Raw genomic sequence first — 25,076 nt, forward strand, 5'->3', positions numbered from 1 at the left:
TCATGTGGACAAAATACAGCTGTTGCATAGCAACTAGGTAATGTATCTATTTGTGGCTCTGTAAGATAAATAATAGTAATATGACGCTGGTGAAGCAAAGTAAACTTTGTTTTAGTAGTGTTCATACACCTAAGTTACATGTATTTGTTTGTATGTGGCAGGTGAAAACTGACTGAATATGGCCACTGGTGAACAAGCAAGTTTTTACCCAATACCAAAGCGCCCACGGGTGGAGTGCATTATCCACTGTTCTGATGATACAGATAAGCTGGTTTCACTACAAAGTGTCGACTCATGGAGAACTCTGCTCAGGGCAGCTCAGATACGAAATCATGCACCAGTTTTGAAACTGGCAAAAGACATTCCTGAGGGACAGATTCCAGCAATCTACTACCACAGAAAGTGTCGCAGTATCTTCACTATGAAGCAAATTCTTGATGGCCTCCTTGCAAAAGAAAAGAAAAGTTGTGTCTCTGCTGAAGAGAAACAATCTAAGAGAGTAGCTCGACATGCTCCAAGTACATCTAGGACTTATGATGCAGAGTGCATATTTTGTCAGAAAAACAGCAAATATTCCAAGAGACAGAATACGAGAGAAGTACTGGTGCAGTGTCGAGAACTGCGAGCTGATGCAAAGATCAGGAGTGCAGCCACAAAGAAAAGGGACAGCAGAATCCTTGCCATTGTGAGTAGAGACCTTGTAGCAGCTGAAGGGCACTACCACAGGTCATGCTATAGACTTTACACCAAAGAAGAGGTTTCCAAAGGAGAGGTTGCCACCAATGAAGATGATGATGCTGCAGCCCAGTATGAAGCTGCTGTGAATAAGGCATACAATGAGCTGTTCCTCTTCATCAGGATGGAGCTTTTTGGCAATCCTCAAGTGATGACAATGACTGATCTCTCTTCTAGACTGGTAGCTTCAATGAACTCCCAAGGCATTGCCCAAGTCAAGGAATCAACCAAGAAGCACATAAGGCGAAACCTGGAGAGTGAGTTTGCTGGAGCCTTGCAGATATTCCCTGATGAGAAAGGAAAATTCCTCCTCTATCCCGATAACTTGTCCATGAGGGAACTTGCCAAAGAAAATCAGTCTCTCAAAAGGGAGCTGCAGACCCTGAAAAGTGTCAGTACACAAGATGTTATAGCCAAAGCAGCCATCAAATTGAGAGCAGACATTAAAAGTCAAGATGTTCCGCAAACCTGGCCGCCTGAAGTCAAACCAGAAGCAGAATGTCCTACCATTCCAGAGTCGCTCATTATCTTCCTGTACTCTCTACTCACAGGCTCAAATGATCCTGATCATGCATCCCAGAGAGTGCAGTGCCTTCTGCAGTCATTTGGCCATGACATAGTATATGCAGTGACATGTGGAAATACCAAGCCTTCCAAGCACATTGTTCTGCCATTCAGTATCAAATCGTTGACAGGAAATGTAGAGTTGATAAACATCCTCAACCGACTTGGTCACAGTGTGTCCTATTCACAGATGGAAGAGATCAACACTGCCCTGTGTCTCCAGAAACTCTCATCATCAGGGAGTGGCATTGCCCTTCCAGCTAACATCCATCCTGGCATATTCACAACTTTAGCCTGGTACAATATCGACCGTCTTGAAGAAACTGTCAGTGGTGAGGGAACATCTCACAGAGTCAATGGGATTGCTGTGCAAGCAAAGCCAGTCAACCCACTTCCTGTCCAACCCATGCCCACTGTTCCCAAAACAAAGAAGAGAAGCATTGATGGACCCCCACCAATGTTACCAACTTACAATGCTGGACAACGGGTAGGGCCACCACAAAGCAAAAAGTCAGATGCCGATACTGCAGCCAATACTAAGCTTGCCAGAGAAAAATACCTTCTTTGGGTCCTAGCACGCATGTCACAACAAGAAGAACAGTCAGTCAGCAGCTGGACAGGCTTCAACATCCTGACTCGAGGAGAGATGACGGTCATCCCCGACAATATAGGCTATCTGCCTACCATCAATGCTCCAGCGACACAAATGTCTACTGTCAACGAGGTGCTTAACCAGTCACTGAGCATCATGCAGTGCTTAGGCCTGAGGAAGATTGTCTGTGTCTTTGACCAAGCCCTGTATGCGAAGGCTGTCGAGATCACATGGAAACACCATGACAAGTTCCATGATATCATCGTTAGGCTTGGGGTATTCCACACCATCTGCACACTGCTGGCAATAATAGGAAAGCGTTTCCAAGATGCTGGACTCAAAGACCTCTGCATTGAGTCTGGCATGATTGCAAAAGGCTCAATTGCTGGTGTTATGGATGGCCGCAAGTACAACAGGGCAGTGCGACTACACAAGCTCCTGTATGAGGCTCTCATGCGACTGACCTTGAATGGTTTCCTGTCCTGGTTGGAAGAAACTCACAGGAATGACATGGTTCACCTGAATGAGACACTGAAGACCATTGACAGCCTTGGGAAAGAAGTCTCACAACATGCTTTGAAGGAGGTCCTCGAGAACAGCTCTTGTACACGCATCATGGATCTATTTGAAGTCTACCGTGAGTTCCTTAGAGGTGGAAACGGCAGCCTCTCGAACTTCTGGATGTCCTATTTGGACATGGTTGAAATCTTGTTGGGGCTCATCCGAGCATCCAGAGAGGGAGACTGGATGCTACACTTGGCTAGCATTCGAGCAATGATCCCATGGTGCTTTGCTTATGACAGGATGAATTATGCACGCTACCTTCCCTACTACTACGCCCAGATGTCTGAGCTGCCCATCACACACCCAGATGTGTACACAGAATTCATGGAAGGAGGCGTCTCAGTCCAACTGGGCTCCACCAATCCCTTTGGCCGAATCCCTGTTGACCAAGCTATAGAAGAAACGGTGAACAAAGACACCCAAACAGCTGGAGGGACAAAGGGATTCAGCTTGAAGCCAGGAGCTGTGACCAAATATTATCTCACAGCTGAGTATAGAAGCATGTACCTCAGACAGCTGAGAGACCTGACAGGTCAAGGCAGGTGCAAATGGTCTCATCCAGATCTACAGAGTCCAAGGATCAAGAGAGATGAAGCAGATGTCCAGTCTCTCATGGACCTTATGGAGAATAACTGGCTCAATCCTATGTCCCCTGATGAGATTGGTTTGGTTAGCCTCTCCACTGGCAACATGGCTCCACCTGATGTGACCATAGATCTCTCGAGAGCTCTTGAGAAAGGAGAAGAGGCCTACCAAGCATTCCAGCAAACAAGGTTAGATGCAGACCCACCACCTGTGAAAGTCCACGACAAGATGACCAAGCAAAGTCTGAAAACATTCTCCAATGTCAGCACAAAACAAGCTCATGGAAAGAAAGCACAGGATGTGGTTCTGAAGGCAGATAGAAACCTTTTCAGTCACATGATCCTGGTGGCTGAAAGCAGAAAGGTGAATCTGGAGGATGTCCTTGCCTACCCATTGGGCCCACTACCATGGGCACTGGCAAATGCTGATGGGTCCTTACGAAAAACAAACAAGGCTGCACTTGCCAGAGAGCTTGAAAAGAATGTATCTCCTGCAGAAGACATCCCAATCCCATCTACTTCCATCATTGATGGGATGAACCTGGTCCAAAAAATGAATGGCAACAACAAAACCTTTGCACAGGTGGCAGAGTCAGCCTTGACCCAGGTCCTCCATGAGGGAGCACAGAGTGGGAGGATTGATGTTGTTTTTGATGTCTATCACCAGACTTCGATCAAAGATGCTGAACGACTGAACCGGGGTGGAGACATCACTCTCCAGTACAAGAATCTTGCAGGGGGACACCACGTCCAGCAGTGGAGAAAATTTCTGTGCAGTTCCTCCAACAAGACCAGTCTCATCAAGTTTCTGGTGGAAGAGTGGAAACTCCCACGATACAGAGCTATGCTGCATGGCAAGGTGTTGTACATGACCTGTGAGGAAACCTGCTACAAGTTGACAGAAGATGGGTGTGAGGAAGCAGCAGAACTGCACTCCACACATGAAGAAGCTGACACCCGTCTGCTCCTGCATGCATTGCATGCAGCAAATGCGGGCTCAAAGTCAGTTATCATCACAGCTCAGGACACTGATGTCATGGTGCTTTGTCTTGGCTTCCAGAAGGAAATCACCTGTCCCATCTACCAGAAGTGTGGGACTCAGAACCGCACACGGTTTGTCGACATCACCAAACTGGCAAGTTCACTTGGAGACAGCATCTGTGACAGCCTAATTGGCTTACATGCCTTCACAGGCTGCGACACTGTCAGTGCATTCGCTGGTCGAGGGAAGCTGAATGCCCTGAAGATAGTGAGAAAGCACACTTCCTGCCAAGAGACTTTTAGTCAACTGGGACAGACATGGAATGTGAGTGATGAGCTGTTCCAGAAAATTGAGCAGTTCACCTGTCGGATGTATGTTGCTAATAGCAGCACTGCTGAGGTGAACAAACTGCGTTACCAGCTCTTCTGCACCAAAAGGGGAGAGGTTGAGTCCAGCCAGCTGCCACCATGTAGAGACTGTCTCTTTATGCATGTTCAACGAGCCAACTATCAGGCAGCAATATGGAAGTGCTGTCTGCAGGCTAACCCTGTGGTGCCAAGCCCTACTGAGTATGGATGGACAGACGATGAAGGCAAGCTGGCCATTTACTGGATGCGCTCCCCACCTGCACCAGATGTGGTCTTGGAAATGCTAACATGCAAGTGTGTGCATTCATGCAAAATGCCAAGCTGCATGTGCCTGTCAAATGGACTTCCATGCACAGACATGTGCAGGTTACAGACCTGCAGTAACCAAAAACAGCAGGATGGTCCAGAACTGGACTTTGAACTTGGGGAGTCAGATGATGAGAGAAACGAGCAGTTTGATGAATGACAGTGTGATGATTCTGATGGTATTACTGTGGTAGTAGTCTATTGATGCACAGGATGTTGATTCTGGACTTGGTTACCCAGAGCTTGATAACAATAATGTAACCATATTCACATATACCCATTACCCTACCCATTACCATTACATATACCCACTAATGATATGGGATTACATGTATCATTGACTAAGTATATGTAAAGGTCAATGTTGTTTAAAATATTAAAATAGTTCATTACCTCACTATGGTATTCCTTTTTATCATGTATTTTGATTGTGTATTTAAACAAATGTATAGAGACCAGTTTGTGACCTAACTGGCTTTGGTCTAGTTCTCATTTAAGGCTCACAATCACCTCACACAATGAAATAGTATGGGTATATTATACATTTTCTGAATCTTTACAGTCCTGTGAGTATTCCAGTTTTTGTGTTTTGTGTCCCTGATATTCCTAGATGCCACAGGGCTAAAAGAAAGTATATAGTTTAGGCGAAAATTGCAGAAAGATGTGTGTTATTGACGGGTTGAAGAGCTCAAGTGACCTCTATATTTGTTAGAAATATCCACAACAGGGCTTGAATGAAAGCTAAGAAGGTCCCCTTTAAAATGATACCAAAGACAATATTATAGAACATTGAAAAATGTCCTGACCATGAGGCTAAACCAGGATATGCACCAGCGTCTAAAATGCAATTTAGTTTAGCGGGTGGTTAACTTCATGAGCTGATAACTGTGATACAGCTGCCACTCAGGAATGGTTATCATACCAAAATATCATCTACAGACATGGATCCTTTCAAAAATTATAAGTAAGTTTTGCCACCTTGAGTGTACCGAAATATCGTCTGGCCCATGGACTATGAAGGTAGATGAAGGCTGCAACAGAGGATGGTCCCCATTCGTCTTGGTTCTCCATGCCATTGGACTCTGGCCACCCCCTGCCAAGGACCGTGTGGTGGCTGCAGGTGCATCAGCCACTCCATGTAAAAAGCTGTCACGCACAGGCGTCCTCCCATTATGCAGCTCCAGGATCGGTCTCTATGTCCACCTGAGGATCCGGAGTGAGGATGGTCATACTCGACCCCGAGTGACTGCTGATGATGATGATGTATAGCTGTTGCTGGGTCTGGGAGAAATAGTCTGGGCCTTCACATGTCTTACAATCCCCTGGATAAATTTGTAAGTAGAAAGAAGTGGTTGGTTGCGTCCATATGTATTGGAGGATAAAACGAGAAGCCTTCGCATATTCGTATACGTGTACATCAATATATAATGTATGTGTATGTATATATGTGTGTGTATATATATATATATATATATATATACAGTGCATCCGGAAAGTATTCACACCCCTTCACTTTCCCCACATTTTGTTATGTTACAGCCTTTTTCCAAAATGGATTAAATTCCTTTTTTTTCATCAATCTACACACAATACCCCATAATGACAATGTGGAAAAGGTTTTGTAGAAATTTTTGCAAATTTATTAAAAATAAAAAACTGACATATTGCATGTACGTAAGTATTCACACCCTTTACTGAGTACTTGGTTGAGCCACCATTGGCAGCGATTATGGCCTCAAGTCTTCTTGGGTATGAAGCTACAAGCTTGGCACACCTATATTTGGGGTATTTCTCCCATTCTTCTCTGCAGATCCTCTCGAGCTCTGTAAAGTCAGATGGGGAGCGTCACTGCACAGCTATTTTCAGGTCTTTCCAGAGATGTTCAATGGGGTTCAAGTCTGGGCTCTGGCTGGGCCACTCAAGGACATTCACAGACTTGTCCCGAAGCCACTCCTTCGTTGTCTTGGCTGTGTGCTTAGGGTCGTTGTGGTGTTGAAAGGTAAACCTTCGCCCCAGTCTGAGGTCCTGAGCACTCTGGAGAAGGTTTTCATAAAGGGTCTCTCTGTACTTTGCTCAATTCATCTTTCTCTCGATCCTGACTAGTCTCCCAGTTCCTGCCGCTGAAGAACATCCCCACAGCATGATGCTGCCACCACCATGCTTCACTGTAGGGATGGTATTAGCAAGATGATGAGAGGTGCCTGGTTTCCTCCCGACGTGACGATTGGCATTCAGGCCAAAGAGTTCAATCTTGGTTTCATCAGACCAGAGAATCTTGTTTCTCATGGTCTGAGAGTCCTTTAGGTGCTTTCTGGCAAACTCCAAGCGGGCTGTCATGTGCCTTTTACTGAGCAGAGGCTTCCGTCTGGCCACTCTACCATAAAGGCCTGATTGGTGGAGTGCTGCAGAGATGGTTGTCCTTCTGGAAGGTTCTCCCATCTCCACAGAGGAACGCTGGAGCTCTGTCAGAGTGACCATCAGGTTCTTGATCACCTCCCTGACCAAGGCCTTTCTCCCCCGATTGCTCAGTTTGGCTGGGCGGCCAGCTCTAGGAAGAGTCCTGGTGGATCCAAACTTCTTCCATTTACAAATGATGGAGACCACTGTGCTCTTCGGGACCTTCAATGCTGTAGAAATTTTTTGTACTCTTTCCCACATCTGTGCCTCGATACAATCCTGTCTCAGAGGTCCACAGACAATTCCTTTGATTTCATGGCTTGGTTTCTGCTCTGATATGCATTGTCAAAAGTGGGACCTTATATAGACAGGTGTGTACCTTTCCAAATCATGTCCAATCAATTGAATTTACTACAGGTGGACTCCAATCAAGATGTAGAAACATCTCAAGGATGGTCAGTGGAAACAGGATGAACCTGAGCTCAATTTTGAGTGTCATAGCAAAGGGTGTGAATACGTATGTACAACTATGTGCTGTGGCCAAGAATGGTAGGTCCAGGATTAACTTGTCCCTTTCCCTGAATTCAGCCTGCAGTCGGGTAACATTCAGTTCATTGGGTAACTTCAATTGTGCAAAGTTAGCTAGGCAATCGACACACACAACCATGTTTGTTGTCAGGCAATAAGCAAGAAAATTGGCATGAAATTATGTAAAGGTGCTAAAAGCTTAAAGTCCTCAATAAAAGTGACCAGCTAGCCTAGCCACCAGGCTAAAAATAAACCTAGTTAAGCTGGCAGCAGTCGAGATAGTCCACTAAGCTACGTCCAGCTGATAGCCAACTTAAAACTACTAAGTTAAGATCCAAACATTCGATGACTAATTTTTTTTACCTTGACTTGACTTGACCTTGTTAAAATATAAGTAAAACAACCAAGATCTAAAAGTGTAAAGTGAAATTTTGGCTAAAAACTAGATAAAAATAGACAAGAGCTTTTAGTGGTAAAACAAAATGCCAACACATGCACATTTATGTAGGCAGTCACATGGGACCCCACGACTTTGATTCTGCATTCAGAGAGGGCGTAAACAGTGTACTTCATCGTGTTAACAAGCTTATTTGAGGACATAATGGAGGAAGCTTTGAGAGGAAAAAGTTAGTATGCAGATTTGGCAGGTAAGGCAAGGGTCACTGATGGCAATCTAACATTAGACCAGTTGAAACAAGTGTAGCAGGGTTTTGTAGCTAGAGCATTGGTTTCTCTAAGAATGTGGTATTCGAGGTCACTCTTTTAAGATCAGCCCTGGAGAAGTCATCTGACATAACAGAAAGGTCTGGTCAGTGGCTTTGGATGAGAAGACACAAGGTTAGGATTTTAGTATACACACAATGGAAGAGTACTAACCCTTCCAGATCAGGATCTTGACTTTTTATCGTATGTTACATAATCACCTTATGTTTAAGCATTACAAATTGTATAATGTATGAAGAAGTGCTCCTCCTTCTCTCATCAGCCACCACCTTCATATCCATCTCAGAAGATATGAGACCTTAATGTTTTTCTGGATGAAAAACCTAAAGCAAAGAGAGAAGACAAGAATTAATGACATCACATTCATAAATCACTTCAAACCTATATGATCTGATATTGGAGACTCTGTTGAAAGTTGTTCATTCATTTTAGGAATTTTTTGAGAATCCGGCATTCAGACCCGACGGTTTGAAGCTATACCCAACACTGGTGATCCGAGGCACAGGCCTTTATGAGCTGTGGAAGACCGGCCGCTACAAGAGCTACTCGCCCAGCACCCTGGTGGACCTTGTGGCTCGCATCCTGGCCCTGGTGCCCCCCTGGACAAGGGTCTATCGTGTGCAGAGGTGAGAAAACAGTTTCGCTCAATTCAGTGTAATGCTGACAATATATTGCCAGATAGAGGAAGTCTTTTGAAACATTCCCAAGTTTTAAAACCGTCATGCGACAAAATAAATAAATAAATGTGCTTTCCTAGCCATAGATTTATTTTACAGTTTTTAAGGTCTTTTAGTCATTTTTCTGTGAATTCTGTCCCGCTCCCCCCTTTCTCCTATCCTTCCCTATCAGGGACATTCCCATGCCCCTGGTGAGCTCAGGGGTGGAGCATGGTAACCTGAGAGAACTGGCACTGGCAAGGATGAAGGACATGGGAACTGAGGTGAGACTGAGATGCCTCTCCAAGGATGTGAAGGCTCCATGTCAGCTTTTCTGAGTGTGAGAGTTAATTGGGTTTTCCACCTTGGTTGGATTCAGATAAATACTGTAGAGCTCTGAAGGTGACAGGTGCCAACAGATGAATGCTGACACTCAAGAATATTCTGCATGGACAACTGTGACAGATTAAGTTAAAATATAAAAAAATGCACTCAGGTTTTAATTACACTGAATTAGAGTTGGTTCGATCCAATATCGGTATTTGGTGCTAATACGGAAGTTATTCACCGATCAGATATCAGACTGACGTTACCGATCCATGACCGATCCATATTCCGTAGTTTGATGTTTTTATGAATCATAAATATGTAATAATACAAGTTCATGCCCATAGATAAAATGGTACATGTAAGTTCAGGTAGTATGAAGTGTTTTGAGTGCAGGGACGTGGGACAGAAGTGCTTTGCTTGCCCGCATAGAGAATGGGAAGCAGAGGATGCGGAGGATGCGGAAGCTGCGTACTGGGGGCCTTTGTAATGAGGCCGATGGCTGCAGGGAAAATCTATGGCCATTTTGTCTGTCTCCAAGCAACATATTCCCAGTTGGTTTTACAAAAGTGAAAAAGTGGATCAGTGCATCTCTACACTGTATGTGGGAAGCAGCCGAGGGAAGTGTTTGTTGGATGGTGCTCCATGCTCAATTTAGATTCCATTAACAATAAGCATGTCTTGATGCCACATCCTGTAAAATCTCCATCACAGACTATTACGGACAAAAGACCACATGCAAAACCCAACAAAAAGGCTTTGGATAACAGCCCCCCTCCCAAATCCTCCATCAGAAAATGCTTTTTGGATAAAGAACCAGCCACAAACTGAAATGACAAGGCAATAGAGTACGTCTATCAGAGATTAACCAATAGTTAAAATTAAGTGAATAAAACCTATTTTTTTGACAGTTTGCTGTGAATTAGTTAATTCATTGAACGTCAAAACTGCAAATTAACCTGTGCAGCAACCATCCATATGCTGAACAGGTATTAAGTGTGCAAGTTTGATATTTTAAAGAAACCTTGGGCTGGGGTTTTAATCTGTTTCTGTGATCATAGCAAAACATTCCACATAATCCCGCATTCCTTCAAGTTGTTCTAAAAGGCTAAGACTTGCCTGACTGGGAGGATTTGACCTATTTGTCTTTTTCAAACTGCAGTGTCGGGATGTAAGAACAAGAGAGGTTGGCATCCAGGAGATACACCACAAAGTGCTGCCTTACCAGGTAATGGATGAGATCCTTTAGGGTGGGATTTCAACATAAAAACCATTCCTCTTTAAAGTTGGTGCAAGTTTTTCACTGATTTTTTTTTTCTAAGTCTCAGTTAAATATTGATGCCTCTTTATGACCAACATAGTTAAATGAAACCACCACAGAGAATTCTAGATGTTGTTATGTGATGATTCCAAACGCCTGTCTCCGAGTCATATTCCTAGCTAAATCTGGTGGGACAGTTTGTGGCACACAGACTGGATACATGGCCACAGCTAGAGATGCGTTACCTTATTGCTGTCTACTACTACTACTACTTTCGGCTGCTCCCGTTAGGGGTCACCACAGCGGGTCATCCGTTTCCATTTCTTCCTGTCTTCTGCATCTTCTGCATCCTGTCTTCTGCATCTGTGTCACACCAGCCACCTGCATGTCTTCCCTCACCACATCCATAAAACTTCTCTTTGGCCTTCCTCTTTTCCTCTTCCCTGGCAGCTCCATATTCAGCATCCTTCTCCCAATATGCCCAGCATCTCTCCTCCACACATGTCCAAGCCATCTCAATTTTGCCTCTCTTGCTTTGTCTCCAAACCGTCCAACTTGAGCGGTCCCTCTAATATAATCATTCCTAATCCTGTCCTTCGTCGCTCCCAGTGAAAATCTTAGCATTTTCAACTCTGCCGCCTCCAGCTTTTCATCAGTGCCACTGTCTCCAAACCATATAACATAGCTGGTCTCACAACTATCTTGTAAACCTTCCCTTTAACTCTTGCTGTTACCATTCTGTCACAAATCACTCCTGATACTCTTCTCCAACCTGCCTGCACTTTCTTCTTCACCTCTCTACTGCACTTCCTGTTACTTTGGACAGTTGACCCCATGTATTTAAACTCATATGCCTTCGTCACCCCCACTCCTTGCATTCTGACCATTCCACTGTCCTCCCTCTCGTTCACACATAGGTATTCCGTCTTGCTCCTACTGAGTTTCATTCCTCTTCTCTCCAGTGCATACCTCCACCTCTCCAGGCTCTCCTCAACCTGCACCCTACTCTCGCTACAGATCACAATGTCATCCGCAAACATCATAGTCCACGGAGACTCCTGCCTGATCTCGTCCGTCAACCTGTCCATCACCATTGCAAACAAGAAAGGGCTCAGAGCCGATCCTTGATGTAATCCCATCTCCACCTTGAACCCATCTGTCCTTCCAACCGCACACCTCACCACTGTCATACTTCCCTCATACATATGCTGCACCACTCCTACATACTTCTCTGCAACTCCGACTTCCTCATACAATCCCACACCTCCTCTCTCAGCACCATGTCGTATGCTTTCTCTAAATCTACAAAGACACAATGTAACTCCTTCTGGCCTTCTCTATACTTCACGATCAACAATCTCAAAGCAAACATCGCATCTGTGGGGCTCTTTCATGGCATGAAACCATACTGCTGCTCGCTGATCATCACCTCTCCTCTTAACCTAGCTTCTATTACTCTTTCCCATATCTTCATGCTGTGGCTGATCAACTTTATACCTCTGTAATTGCTACAGTTCTGCACATCGCCCTTGTTCTTGAAAATCGGTACCAGTATGCTTCTTCTCCACTCCTCAGGCATCCTCTCACTTTCCAAGATTGTGTTAAACAATCTAGTTAAAAACCCCACTGCCATCTCTCCTAAACATCTCCATGCCTCCACAGGTATGTCATCAGGACCAACTGCCTTTCCACTCTTCATCCTCTTCATAGCTGCCCTCACTTCCTCCTTGCTAATCCACTGCACTTCCTGATTCACTATCCCTACATCATCCAACCTTCTCTCTCTCTCATTTTCTTCATTCATCAGCCCCTCATAGTACTCCTTCCACCTTGTCAGTACACTCTCCTTGCTTGTCAGCACATTTCCATCTCTGTCCTCGATCGTCCTAACTTGCTGCACATCCTTCGCAGCTCAGTCTCTCTGTCTAGCCAATCGGTACAAGTCATTTTGTCCTTCCTTAGTGTCTAACCTGTCATACATCTCACCATATGCCTTTTACTTTGCCTTTGCCACCTCTCTCTTCGGTTTACGCTGTGTCTCCTTGTACTCCTGTCTACTTTCTTCATCTCTCTGACTATCCCACTTCTTCTTTGCCAACCTCTTCCTCTGTATAATTTGCTGTACTTCCTCATTCCACCATCAAGTCTCCTTGTCTTCCTTCCTCTGTCCTGATAACACACCAAGCACGTTCCTAGCTGTCTCCCTCACTATTTCTGCAGTGCTTGCCCAACCATCCGGCAACTTTTCACTACCGTCCAGTACCTATCTTAACTCCTGCCTGAACTCCACATAATAGTCTTTTTTCTTCAACTTCCGCCATTTGATCTTGGGCTCTGCCTTCACTCGCTTCCTCTTCTTGGTCTCCAAAGTCATCCTACAGACCACCGTCCGATGCTGCCTAGCTACCTTCTCCCCTGTCACCACCTTGCAGTCTCCAATCCCTTTTAGATCGTGCCTTCTACATAAGATATAGTCCACCTGTGTGCACTTTCCTCCACTCTTGTACATCACCCTGTGTTCCTCCCTCTTCTCGAAATATGTATTCACCACAGCCATTTCCATCCTTTTCACAAAATCCACCACCATCTGTCCTTCCACATTTCTCTCCTTGACACCATACCTACCCATCACCTCATCACCTCTGTTCCCTTCACCAACATATCCATTGAAGTCCGCTCCAATCACCACTATCTCCTCCTTGAGTACCCTCTCTACCACGTCATCCAACTCACTCCAGAATTCTTCTTTCTCTTTCATCTCACACCCGACTTGCGGGACATATGCGCTGATAACATTTAGCGGTACACCTTCGATTTCCAGCGTCATACTCATCACTCTGTCTGACACTGTCTTCACCTCCGGCACACTCTTGACATACTCTTCCTTCAGAATTACCCCTACCCCATTTCTCCTCCCATTCGCATCATGGTAGAAGAGTTTGAACCCACCTCCGATACTCCTGGCCTTACTGCCCTTCCACCTGGTCTCTTGCACACACAGTATGCCTACCTTTCTTCTTTCCATCATATCAGCCAGCTCTCTCCCTTTACCAGTCATAGTGCCAACATTCAAAGTCCCGACTCTCACCTCTACCCTCCTACCCTTCCTCCTCTCGCTGCCTCTGGACATGCCTTCCCCCTCTCCTTCTCCTTCGCCCAACAGTAGCATAGTTTCCACCGGCCCCCTGCTGGTTAACAGTACCAGTGGCGGTCATTGGTAACCCGGGCCTCGACCGATTCAGTATGGAAATCTTATTTATGATCCGCATATTTGATTTGGCAAAGATTTTACGCTGGATGCCCTCCCTGACGCAACCCTCCCCATTTATCCGGGCTTGGGACCGGCACTAAGAATGCACTAGCTTGTGCATCCTCAGTGGCTGGGTTCGTTACCTTATTGCTGTACATCTTGTAAATACCTGGTGTCTGACTTTATGCTATCAGAGGTTAAGTCTTTGTAACAATAAAGTCCTTCTGCAAGACATTTTGTCCACTGTGCTGTGCAGAATCGACAACAATCCAAAGCCCATGTGCCTGCTGCTGCTTTTGAATTGAACATTTAAAAAAATTTTGATTTATATTTTTCAATACATGCCTATGCCTTGGGAACATCAGGTGGAGCTTGTGCGCAGGGACTATGTGGCTAATGGTAGCTGGGAGACCTTCCTGTCCTACGAGGATCCAGAGCAGGACATCTTGATTGGCCTGCTACGCCTGCGTCGCAGCTCTCCAGAATCATTTCGACCAGAGCTGAAGGGAGGCGTGTCCATTGTGCGAGAGTTGCATGTGTATGGTAGCGTGGTCCCTGTCAGCAGCCGAGACCCCAGCAAGTTCCAGCACCAGGTGGTTACACACTCGCACACACTGTCTTAGAAATGAACAGTTTCAAAAAAAGTTGGGATACCTCAGTTATAATTAACACTTGACATTAAAAAAGGCATAAGAAATTAAGGTAGGTTATTTAAGAAAATACTTATGGTTGTGAGACCAGCTATGTTGTATGGTTTGGAGACAGTGACACTGATGAAAAGACAGGAGGTGGCAGAGTTGAAGATGCTAAGATTTTCATTGGGAGTGATGAAGAAGGACAGTGTAGTGACCTACTTGCAGGTTAGATAGTCACCATGCGGGCCAGAGACGGCCCCTTTAAGACAGTGGGCGGGGGTTAGCAAAGGGTATTGTGGGTAGACACGAGGCTGAGGTTTTTGGCATAGTGAACTGCTGACTTAGAGTTTGTTGGAGGAAATAAATGACCCCATGGTTGTGTGGTCAAAAGGAGAAGTGGTCTCATCTCCTTTCTTTCATCCTCCACATTGGTGACCCTGACCTGAGCCATGGAGAACGAAATTACCAGTGCAGCGGCAGTGACTAACACCATCTTGCTCAAACTGCCCGACTTCTGGGAAACGGCTGCGGCAGCGTGGTTCACTCACATCAAAGCCCAGTTCGCAATTAGGAACATCACCGTGGATGAGACCAAGTACCACTATGTCGTGGCAGCACTCAGAACATCTACGGCATCACGGATATTGGGCCTGTTGCAAGCCCCGCCGCCCGTGGATAAGTACGATACGATTAAGAGACACTTGCTGCAGGGTTTTGAGCTAGCAGAGGTGGAGTAGGCAGACTGGTTGTTTTCGCTGCAAGGCTTGGGAGACGGCAGGCCATCGGAGCTAATGGACAAGATGCTGAGTATGCTGGGTTCATGCGACCCCGCCTTCCTTTTTGGCCAGCTGTTCCTCCATCAGCTCCCCTCGCACGTCTGTGCTGCCTTGGCCAGCTCCAAGATGTCCACCACCAGCAATTTTCGGGAGTTGGCCACACAGGCTGACAGCATTTTTCTTGCCAGCCGACAGCAGTGTGCGGCCGCTCTGCTGCCTGCCCACGCTCTTCCAGCACCGCCGGTTGAGGCTGCGGACGTCGCCGCAGCAGCAGTTTCTCGTTGGCAGCAGGACTCGGTGGGCCTGTGTTTCTACCATGCTAGGTTTGGAACCAAAGCCAAGCAATGCTGTGCACCATTCACTTTCAGCAGGGCGGGAAAAGCCAGTGCTGGCGCTCAGTAGTAGCCCTGAGCGTTGGCCAGGAAGGCAGGCTGCTGTTTATTCAGGACACCGTCTCCGGCCGGCGGTTGCTAGTTGATTCGGGCACGCAGCGGAGCATCCTGCCTGCGAGACCAGTGGACATGATGGCCGGCGGATTCGGCCCCCCTATGGATGCTTCTAACGGCACCCCCATACGCACCTATGGCATGAGGTATGTGGAGGTGGTTTTTGGAGGTCGGCGGTTTGGCTGGGACTTTGTAATAGCGAAGGTGTCCATTGCCCTCCTGGGTGCGGATTTCCTGCGCGCTTATGGACTGTTGGTAAATGTTAAAAACCGCCGCTTGATTGACACTGTCTCCTTCTGCTCCTACCCATGTACGGTAGGGGAGGCGGGCCCCATCGGCTTGTCCAACATGATTGCCACCGGGGATGAATTTCAGCGTCTGCTCGCTGATTTTCCGGACCTCACAACACCCATCTTCTCATCAGTAGTCACCAAGCGTGAGTGGAACACTACATCACCACCACGGGCCCCCCATTCTACGCCTGTGCACGGCACTTCGACCCAGCCAAGCTCGCCATCGCCAAGGAGGAGTTTGTTGCCAACATGGAGTGCCTCGGCATCGTGCGCTGCTCTGACAGTCCATGGGCCTCCCCCCTGCATATGGTCATGAAGGCTAACGGTGGCTGGCGCCTATGTGGTGATTACTGCTGCCTCAACAATGCCACGACGCCAGACCGCTACCCCGTCCCGCAGATCCAGGACTTCTAGTGCACTTGGCGGGGGCGGGCATCTTCTTCAAGGTGGACCTCATGTGCAGATACCACCAGGTGCCGGTCCACCCGCAGGATGTGCCGAAGATGGCAGTAATCACGCCGTTTGGCCTGTTCGAGTTCCTGAGGATGCCGTTTGGGCTCAAGGGGGCTGCACAGACCTTTCAGCGGCTTATGGACTCTGTGCTGCAAGATATGCTATTCCTTTTTGTTTACCTGGACGACATTCGCGTGGCCAGTACATCCGCAGCGGAGCACCTGGTGCACCTCCGGCAGCTGTTTGAACGGCTCAGTCGTCACCACGGCAAAGTGCCAGTTGGGCCTGCCAGCCATTGATTTCCTCGGGCACCGGATTACAAAGGACGGAGCAACCCCTCTCCCCAACAAGGTGAACACTGTCACCAGGTTCCCACGGCCGAACACTGGGAAGTCCCTGCAGGAGTTCCTGGGCATGGTGAACTTTTACAACTGGTTCATTCCCCGGGTGGCTCATCTCATGCACCCCCTTTATGAGGCTCTGAAGGGTAAGGACACCAAGGGCCCAGTGGACTGGTCGGAAGAGAGAAACCGGGCGTTTGAGAATGCTAAGGCTGCGCTGGCTGACGCCGGCTTGTTGGCGCACCCATTACCAACTGCCCCAGTAGCACTCACCACGGATGCCTCAGATTATGCCGTGGGGGCAGTGGGTGGGCAGAGCCTGACAGCCGCTTGCTTTTTTCAGCCGCCAGCTGCACAGCAGCGAGAGGAAATACAGTACCTTCGACCGGGAGCTTCTTGGCCTGTTTCTTGCCATCCACCCCTTCCGGTTCCTGCTGGAAGGCTGCCGGTTCTCTGTGTTTGTGGACCACAAGCCACTGACATTCGCCATAGCCAAAGCCACCGAGCCGTGGTCTGGGCGCCAGCAGCACCAGCTCTCTTACATCTCGGAGTTCACCACTGACATCCAGCACGTCGCCAGCAAGGACAACTTCGTCGCTGACTGCCTCTCCCGGGCGATGTTGGGGGCCGTCCACTTGGGACTCGACTACACAGCCATGGCTGCAGGCCAGGCTGCTGACACAGAAGTGTAGGCCTACCAGCCTGCTGACACCGGGCTGCAGTTGAAGGATGTGTTGTTCAACGATGCCGGGGCCACGCTTCTCTGTGGCATCTCCATGGATCAGTCCCGGCCCATGGTGGCGACAGTTTTTCGACGCCATCCATGGCCTTTCACACCCAGGCGTGAAGGCATCAACGAAGTTGGTAGGGGCCAAGTTCATGTGGCATGGCCTCAGGAAGGATGTCAAGGACTAGGCAGGCACCTGCGTTGCGTGTCAGCGCTCCAAGGTTCACCGCCACACCAAGGCACCCCTGGCGCTGTTCACAGTGCCTGGTAGGCATTTCGACCATGTCAATGTGGACCTAGTAGGACCCCTTCCCTCCTCCCATGGTTTCACTCATCTCCTTACCATGGTGGACAGGACCACTAGGTAGCCAGAGGCTATTCTGTTGTCAGCCACCACATCTGCTGAGGTGGCCCGGGCGTTCATCGGGTCCTGGGTAGCCCGGTTTGGCATGCCATCTGACCTCACTTCTGACCAGGGCCCGCAGTTCACATCCGAGCTCTGGACTGCAGTTGCTGAAAGCCTAGGGGTGAAGCTGCACCGCACCACGATGTACATCCTGCAGGGCAATGGTTTATGTGAGCGGTTTCATCGTTCTATGAAGGCCGCTCTTTGGGCCAGCCTCACAGACAGTAGCTGGGTTGACCGGCTCCCGTGGGTCATGCTTGGCCTGCGGACCACCCCTAAGGAAGACCTCCAGTCCTCGTCGGCCGAGCTGGTTTACGGCCAGCCACTGCGGGTCCCGGGGGAATTTCTCCCAGACAGCGCAGCACCCTGGTCTGCTGCCCGCCAACGGGCTGTGTTCCAGGATGCTGCTGGCGTTTTCATTCCAGTCCCAACTTCGCAACACGGCCTCCCTCAGTCTTACATCCCCAAGGACCTGCAGTTGGCCGGGTACGTCTTCATCAGGCATGATGCCCACCATACGCTCCTGTGGCCACCCTACGATGGCCCCTTCCATATCCTGGCGGCGGGGGCTACGAACTTTGTTGTGGATGTCGGTGGTAAGCAGGAGTGGGTTTCGGTGGACGGCCTCATGCTGGCTAAAATGGACTTGGACAGGCCGGTTCAACTGGCCCTGCCCCCTCGGCGTGGACACCCCCCTGCCCCTACACCCATCAAGAGGAGCCGTTTTGGCCGCATTATTCGTCCCCCGCCACGTTGATTTTTTTTTTTTTTTGTCATGGTGAATCCTGGGGGGGCGTGTGTAGTGACCTACTTGCAGGTTAGATATTCACCATGCGGGCCAGAGACGGTCCCTTTAAGGCAGTGGGCAGGGGTTAGCAAAGGGTATTGTGGGTAGACATGAGGCTGAGGTTTTTAGCATAGTGAACTGCTGACTTAGAGTTTGTTGGAGGAAATAAATGACCCCACGGCTGTGTGGTCAAAAGGAGAAGTGGTCTCGTCTCCTTTCTTTCATCCTCCACAACAGGATTAGGAATGAGTATATTAGAGGGACAGCTCTGGTTGGACTGTTTGGAAACAAAGCAAGAGAGACAAGATTGAGATGGTTTGGACATGTGTGGAGGAGAGATAATGGGTATATTGGGAGACGGATGCTGAATATGGAGCTGCCAGGGAAGAGGAAAAGAGGAAGGCCAAAGAGGAGGTTTATGGATGTGGTGAGGGAGGACATGCAGGTGGCTGGTGTGACAGAGGAAGATGTAGAGGACAGGAAGAAATAGAAACGGATGATCCGCTGTCGCGACCCCTAACGGGAGCAGCCGAAAGTAGTAGTAGTAGCAGTAGTAGTAGTATTTAAGAAATGTATTTCTTATTTTATCTTCTGTTTCTATTGTTTTGTTATCTTGTACCTTGTTAGTTCATTTTTACTAGAATGTGAGTGTCTGTAATAGGACCCAATTTCCCCTCAGGGATGAATAAAGTATTCTGATTCTGATATATATATTGTGTATGTGCGTGTGTGTCTGTATTTGTGTGTGTGTATGTGTGTGTGTGTGTAATGCTGTCTCCCAGAACCTGACTGCATTCCCCCTACCCCAAACACATGAATACACAATATAGTTTTATAACAAGTATTTATGATTTATATATCATAAGTATTTAGGATAAAAGTAAAGGATTAGTTGCTTAGCTTAGAGGGAGCAAATGTCAGTCAGTGCCTGTGCTCAGCTCGCAGCCATGTTCGTAATCCCAAGTTGATTTTTAATCACACTAATATATATACAGTGCATCCGGAAAGTATCGCTCCTACCAGTTGTCATGGAGGGGATCTGTGTCAGAGCCTCGCAGACTGACTACAGGTGTTCCACAGGATTCGGTTCTGGGTCATCTCCTTTTCTCTCTGTACACAACATCCCTGGGTTCCGTTATTCGCTTGCATGACTTCTCTTACCATTGTTATGCCGATGACACCCAGCTGATCTTGTCCTTTCCTCCCTCTGACACACAAGTAGAGACACGCATTGCTGTGTGCTTGACTGACATCTCGGAGTGGATGGCGACACACTACCTGAAGCTCAATCTGGACAAGACAGCTGATGTTCCTCCCGGGGAAAGGTTGCTCACACCGAGACCTGGCCATCACCATTGACAACGCCGTAGTGACGCCAAATCGGACTGTGAGGAATCTGGGTGTGATCCTGGACGACCAACTGTCGTTTGCTGAAAATGTTGCATTGGTTGCCCGCTCCTGCAGATTTCTCCTCTATAACATCAGGAGGATTCGGCCATTCCTCACCGACGAGATGGCACAGGTGCTCATCCAGGCTCTGGTCATCTCCCGGCTGGACTACGGCAACTTCCTTCTTGCTGGCGCCCCAGCGTCGCCCATCAGACCTCTGGAGCTTGTTCAGAAAGCTGCAGCTCGTCTGGTGTTCAACTGCCCTAAGTTCTCCCACACAACTCCCCTTCTCATGTCCCTACACTGGCTCCCAGTAGCTTCTCGCATCCAGTTTAAGATTCTGGTGCTAGCCTACAGGGCAGTGAAAGGAACAGCGCCTCCCTATCTCCAGGCCATGGTCAAGCCCTACACCCCCGCTCGACCACTTCGCTCTGCTGCCTCGGGACGCCTGGTTGCCCCATCGCTCAGAGGCCCTTGCTGCAGATCGACCCGGTCACGGCTCTTTTCTGTCCTAACCCCACAGTGGTGGAATGAACTCCTCACTGATGTCAGGACAGCGGAGTCGCTGCCCATCTTTCGGCGCAGGTTGAAAACTCACCTCTTTAAGAACTACTACCCTGTTACTTGTTCTTAGCACTTATTGTATTCACTCATTTAAAAAAAAAATTCTTTCTTGCACTTTTACTTTAGCACTGGTTTTGCTCTTAGATGCTTGTTTAGATGCACTTATGACTTCTGATGACTAGTAGTTCTCCTGATTTCCTACGTTAAATGCACTTATTGTAAGTCGCTTTGGATAAAAGCGTCGGCTAAATGACTGTAATGTAATGTATTCACACCCTTTCCCTTTCCCTGCATTTTGTTATGTTACAGCCTTATTCCAAAATGGATTAAATTCCTTTTTTTTTCTCATCAATCTACATATAATACCCCATAATGACAAAGCGAAAAAGGTTTTGTAGAAATTTTTGCAAATTTATTAAAAATAAAAAACTGAAGTATCGCATGTACATAAGTATTCACACCCTTTACTGAGTACTTGGTTGAGGCACCCTTGGCAGCGATTACAGCCTCAAGTCTTCTTGGGTATGAAGCTACAAGCTTGGCACACCTATATTTGGGGTATTTCTCCCATTCTTCTCTGCAGAGCCTCTCGAGCTCTGTAAGGTTAGATGGGGAGCGTCGCTGCACAGCTATTTTCAGGTCTTTCCAGAGATGTTCAATGGGGTTCAAGTCTGGGCTCTGGCTGGGCCACTCAAGGACATTCACAGACTTGTCCCGAAGCCACTCCTTCATTGTCTTGGCTGTGTGCTTAGGGTCGTTGTGGTGTTGAAAGGTAAACCTTCGCCCCAGTCTGAGGTCCTGAGCGCTCTGGAGCAGGTTTTCATCAAGGATCTCTCTGTACTTTGCTCAATTCATCTTTCCCTCGATCCTGACTAGTCTCCCAGTTCCTGCCGCTGAAGAACATCCCCACAGCATGATGCTGCCACCACCATGCTTCACTGTAGGGATGGTATTAGCAAGGTGATGAGAGGTGCCTGGTTTCCTCCAGATGTGACGTTTGGCATTCAGGCCAAAGAGTTCAATCTTGGTTTCATCAGACCAGAGAATCTTGTTTCTCATGGTCTGAGAGTCCTTTAGGTGCTTTCTGGCAAACTCCAAGCGGGCTGTCATGTGCCTTTTACTGAGCAGAGGCTTCCGTCTGGCCACTCTACCATAGAGGCCTGATTGGTGGAGTGCTGCAGTGATGGTTGTCCTTCTGGAAGGTTCTCCCATCTCCACAGAGGAACACTGGAGCTCTGTCAGAGTGACCATCGGGTTCTTGGTCACCTCCCTGACCAAGGCCCTTCTCCCCCGATTGCTCAGTTTGGCTGGGCGGCCAGCTCTAGGAAGAGTCCTGGTGGATCCAAACTTATTCCATTTACAAATGATGGAGACCACTGTGCTCTTCGGGACCTTCAAAGCTGTAGAAATTTTTTTGTACCCTTCCCCACATCTGTGCCTCGATACAATCCTGTCTCGGATGTCCACAGACAATTCCTTTGACTTCATGACTTGGTTTCTGCTCTGAGATGCACTGTCAACAATGGGACCTTATTTAGACAGGTGTGTGCCTTTCCAAATCATGTCCAATCAATTGAATTTACTACAGGTGGACTCCAATCAAGATGTAGAAACATCTCAAGGATGATCAGTGGAAACAGGATGAACCTGAGCTCAATTTTGAGTGTCATAGCAAAGGGTGTGAATACTTATGTACATGCAATATTTCAGTTTTTTATTTTTAATAAATTTGCAAAAATGTCTACAAAACCTTTTTCGCTTTGTTAATATGGGGTATTGTATGTAGATTGATGAGAAAAAAAGGAATTTAATCCATTTTCGAATAAGGCTGTAACATAACAAAATATGGGGAAAGTGAAGGGGTGTGAATACTTTCCAGATGCACTGTATATCCAAAATACCACCAAACCACCCAGCTAGCTGGGAAACTGTCTTTTCCCCCTAATGTGATGGGCCTGAACTGTTAGAGCTGTGAATTGTCATTACCCTGCCTTTTCTGTCAGTTATTTCTGTCTTCCTACTTCTGCAGGGTTTTGGTATGATGTTGATGGAGGAAGCAGAAAGAATTGCCTGTGAGGAGCATGGCTCTAATAAGCTGGCCATTATCTCAGGTGAGATCATGATGAGACAGGAGAATATCATCCTCAAACATTAAAACACACTAGTTCATAAAACAGTGATAATTTAAAATGTCTGTGCAAAAATTACTTCTATATATTTCATGTTTTGTGATGTTTGATATTTTTAGAATTTCCCAAGTGAGTAAAGAAAAAGTTTCTTTTATCTTAATTTTTCAAATGTAGATTTGTGTGCCATTTCAGAAAATATATCTTTAGTAGTTTTTAATATGTTTTGCAACAGTAGTTAAATATAGCTAAGTGGAATATTTTACAAATTTAATTAACTCCATATTGTAGGAATACAGATTGTCATTTTCTAGAATTTTTTTTATTTTCACATCTTTGGAAAATAAATTTAAACTTTTCTGTAACATTTCTGACTCTGTACTCTAAAGTAGCATTCATATTACTGCATGAGAGTCACTGTAATCATTGATTTGTGAAAAGCAAAATTAAGCACTGTGGCAAAGTGGGTGGCACCAATTGGACATGTTTTCAGCCAACTTGTTAGCAAGTTACACTAGCTTGCATGTTACATGTTAAATGCTATAGCATTAACTTTAAATTCCAGCTGTTCCACTGACGCTACATTAACGTCTTCATTACAGACCTGCTAGATCCATGTGAAAACTGACATTCATGTCGATTATGGTTCCTTTTGTGTGCTTTGATTGTATCATTGGGTAGCTCAAAAGAATCTGAAACACATACACCTACACAGCTTCACTTTCATTATGGGAGTGACTCGAGACTACAAAAAAAGTTTTGAACTACAGTCACAAGGGCCAGACTGTGAAGGCACTGGTTGCATGTTGAAAGGTCAGCAGAAAGTTTTATAATGACAAACCAGTCTTATTGAGTAGTATGGCTGGGGCATATGCAAGGCCATATTTCCACTCTCGTGAATGCCCTTCACCTCCCCGTGATGGGGACTGAGCAAAAGGATTATATCCCCACCGAACTTTAAAGTGTTACGTGTAATGTACTCCTCATACTCCACATGTCATACTTCTCAATACACCTCCTCTTCTGCAGGGGTAGGGACCAGGAACTACTACAGGAAGATTGGATATGAATTGGAGGGACCATATATGGTGAAGAACCTTTGTGAAACTGGAAAGGACTGAATTGACTACCTTCCAGGTGCTAGGCTTTTTTTAATATTACATGTTTATATGGACAGTACACATGCATCCACACACAATCATACTCATGATTTTATTTATTATATGACTGATTCTTTGAAGTCAGTGCCCCTGTAATGAAAAAATTATAAAGTGCCAAACTACTCCAAGATGATCTAGAACAAGAAAACCTCTTAACTTCATGTGTTTGTTGATCATATTTAGGTTACAATTACAAGGAAGAACATGAATTTACTTCTCATTATCACTGTATGAAATAATTATGGATGTTCTCACTAGAATGGTGTATTTGCAGATTATATTATTTACTGAGCAGGATTTTTTTTTGCATTACATATTGTTCTTTAAAAACCTTCAGCTAATCCTATTTCTTTTTCCTTCATGCATTTGTTGACAACATGTACTCAACATGTAGGATGCTCTTGATATTTCAAAAAAAGCAAGGGTAGTTGCATTTAATTTTTGTTCTGATGTTTTATTTTCACACAGATGACAATATGAGTTAAGCCTAAATTACACAGAAGAAGTGTAAAAATGACATGTAAAATGGAACATCGCTGTTTTCTTAATGGAGAGTAACAGGAGCAAGTTCTGACGAACCTTTCTATATTGTCAGTGATCCCAGCACTTTGGGGTGACCGTTGATGATTACTCTTTTCCTGGCTCTTTTGGCACCACCATTTAATTATGCCTTCATCAGTTCCCTGTCTACTGAACATTCACTGACTGCTTCATGTGGTTTGCACACTATTTTTGTAAAGGGTTTTCATTTGAAAAATGGTAATAAAGTGAAAAACCTTGTTGACCCACCATTGTATTTATGATCAGGAATCAGGAACAATTTATTTGTCATTTCATCTAAATGTACTATGTACACAAAAGAAACGAAATTCTGTTTCCCCCAGCCCACAGCAATGCAACACAAAAGACAAAAACACATATCCAAAAACCTCCAAAAACAACACCACCAAAAACAGAGAACAAAGCAAAAAGCACACACAAACAGCCAACAACACGGTCCACCCAGTGCAGCACAGTCCACCCAGTGCAACACAGTCCAAAATCTCCACCGTCCAGGGAACAAACGCCAGCCAGGATGACTGTTGGAACTGCCAGTCTGCATGGGCTAGCAGTTAGCCTAGCCTGCCCCACCTCTG

The 25,076-nt window shown here is 46.5% G+C and overlaps 1 protein-coding gene across 1 annotated transcript in view; it reads left to right on the forward strand.

Moving 5' to 3' along the window:
• elp3 (elongator acetyltransferase complex subunit 3) overlaps positions 1–24,724 on the forward strand; it is a 74,596-nt gene extending 49,872 nt beyond the window's left edge. The window contains exons 10-15 of the mRNA XM_056294774.1: positions 8,776–8,969; positions 9,193–9,283; positions 10,489–10,554; positions 14,203–14,430; positions 22,684–22,765; positions 23,810–24,724. Of these exons, the coding sequence (XP_056150749.1) occupies positions 8,776–8,969; positions 9,193–9,283; positions 10,489–10,554; positions 14,203–14,430; positions 22,684–22,765; positions 23,810–23,901 (753 nt within the window). The 3' untranslated portion in view covers positions 23,902–24,724. The remainder of the gene's footprint in view (positions 1–8,775; positions 8,970–9,192; positions 9,284–10,488; positions 10,555–14,202; positions 14,431–22,683; positions 22,766–23,809) is intronic.
• Positions 24,725–25,076: the final 352 nt, after the last annotated feature.

This window comes from Lampris incognitus, chromosome 15, assembly GCF_029633865.1.
Source record: "Lampris incognitus isolate fLamInc1 chromosome 15, fLamInc1.hap2, whole genome shotgun sequence".
Lineage (NCBI taxonomy): Eukaryota > Metazoa > Chordata > Actinopteri > Lampriformes > Lampridae > Lampris > Lampris incognitus.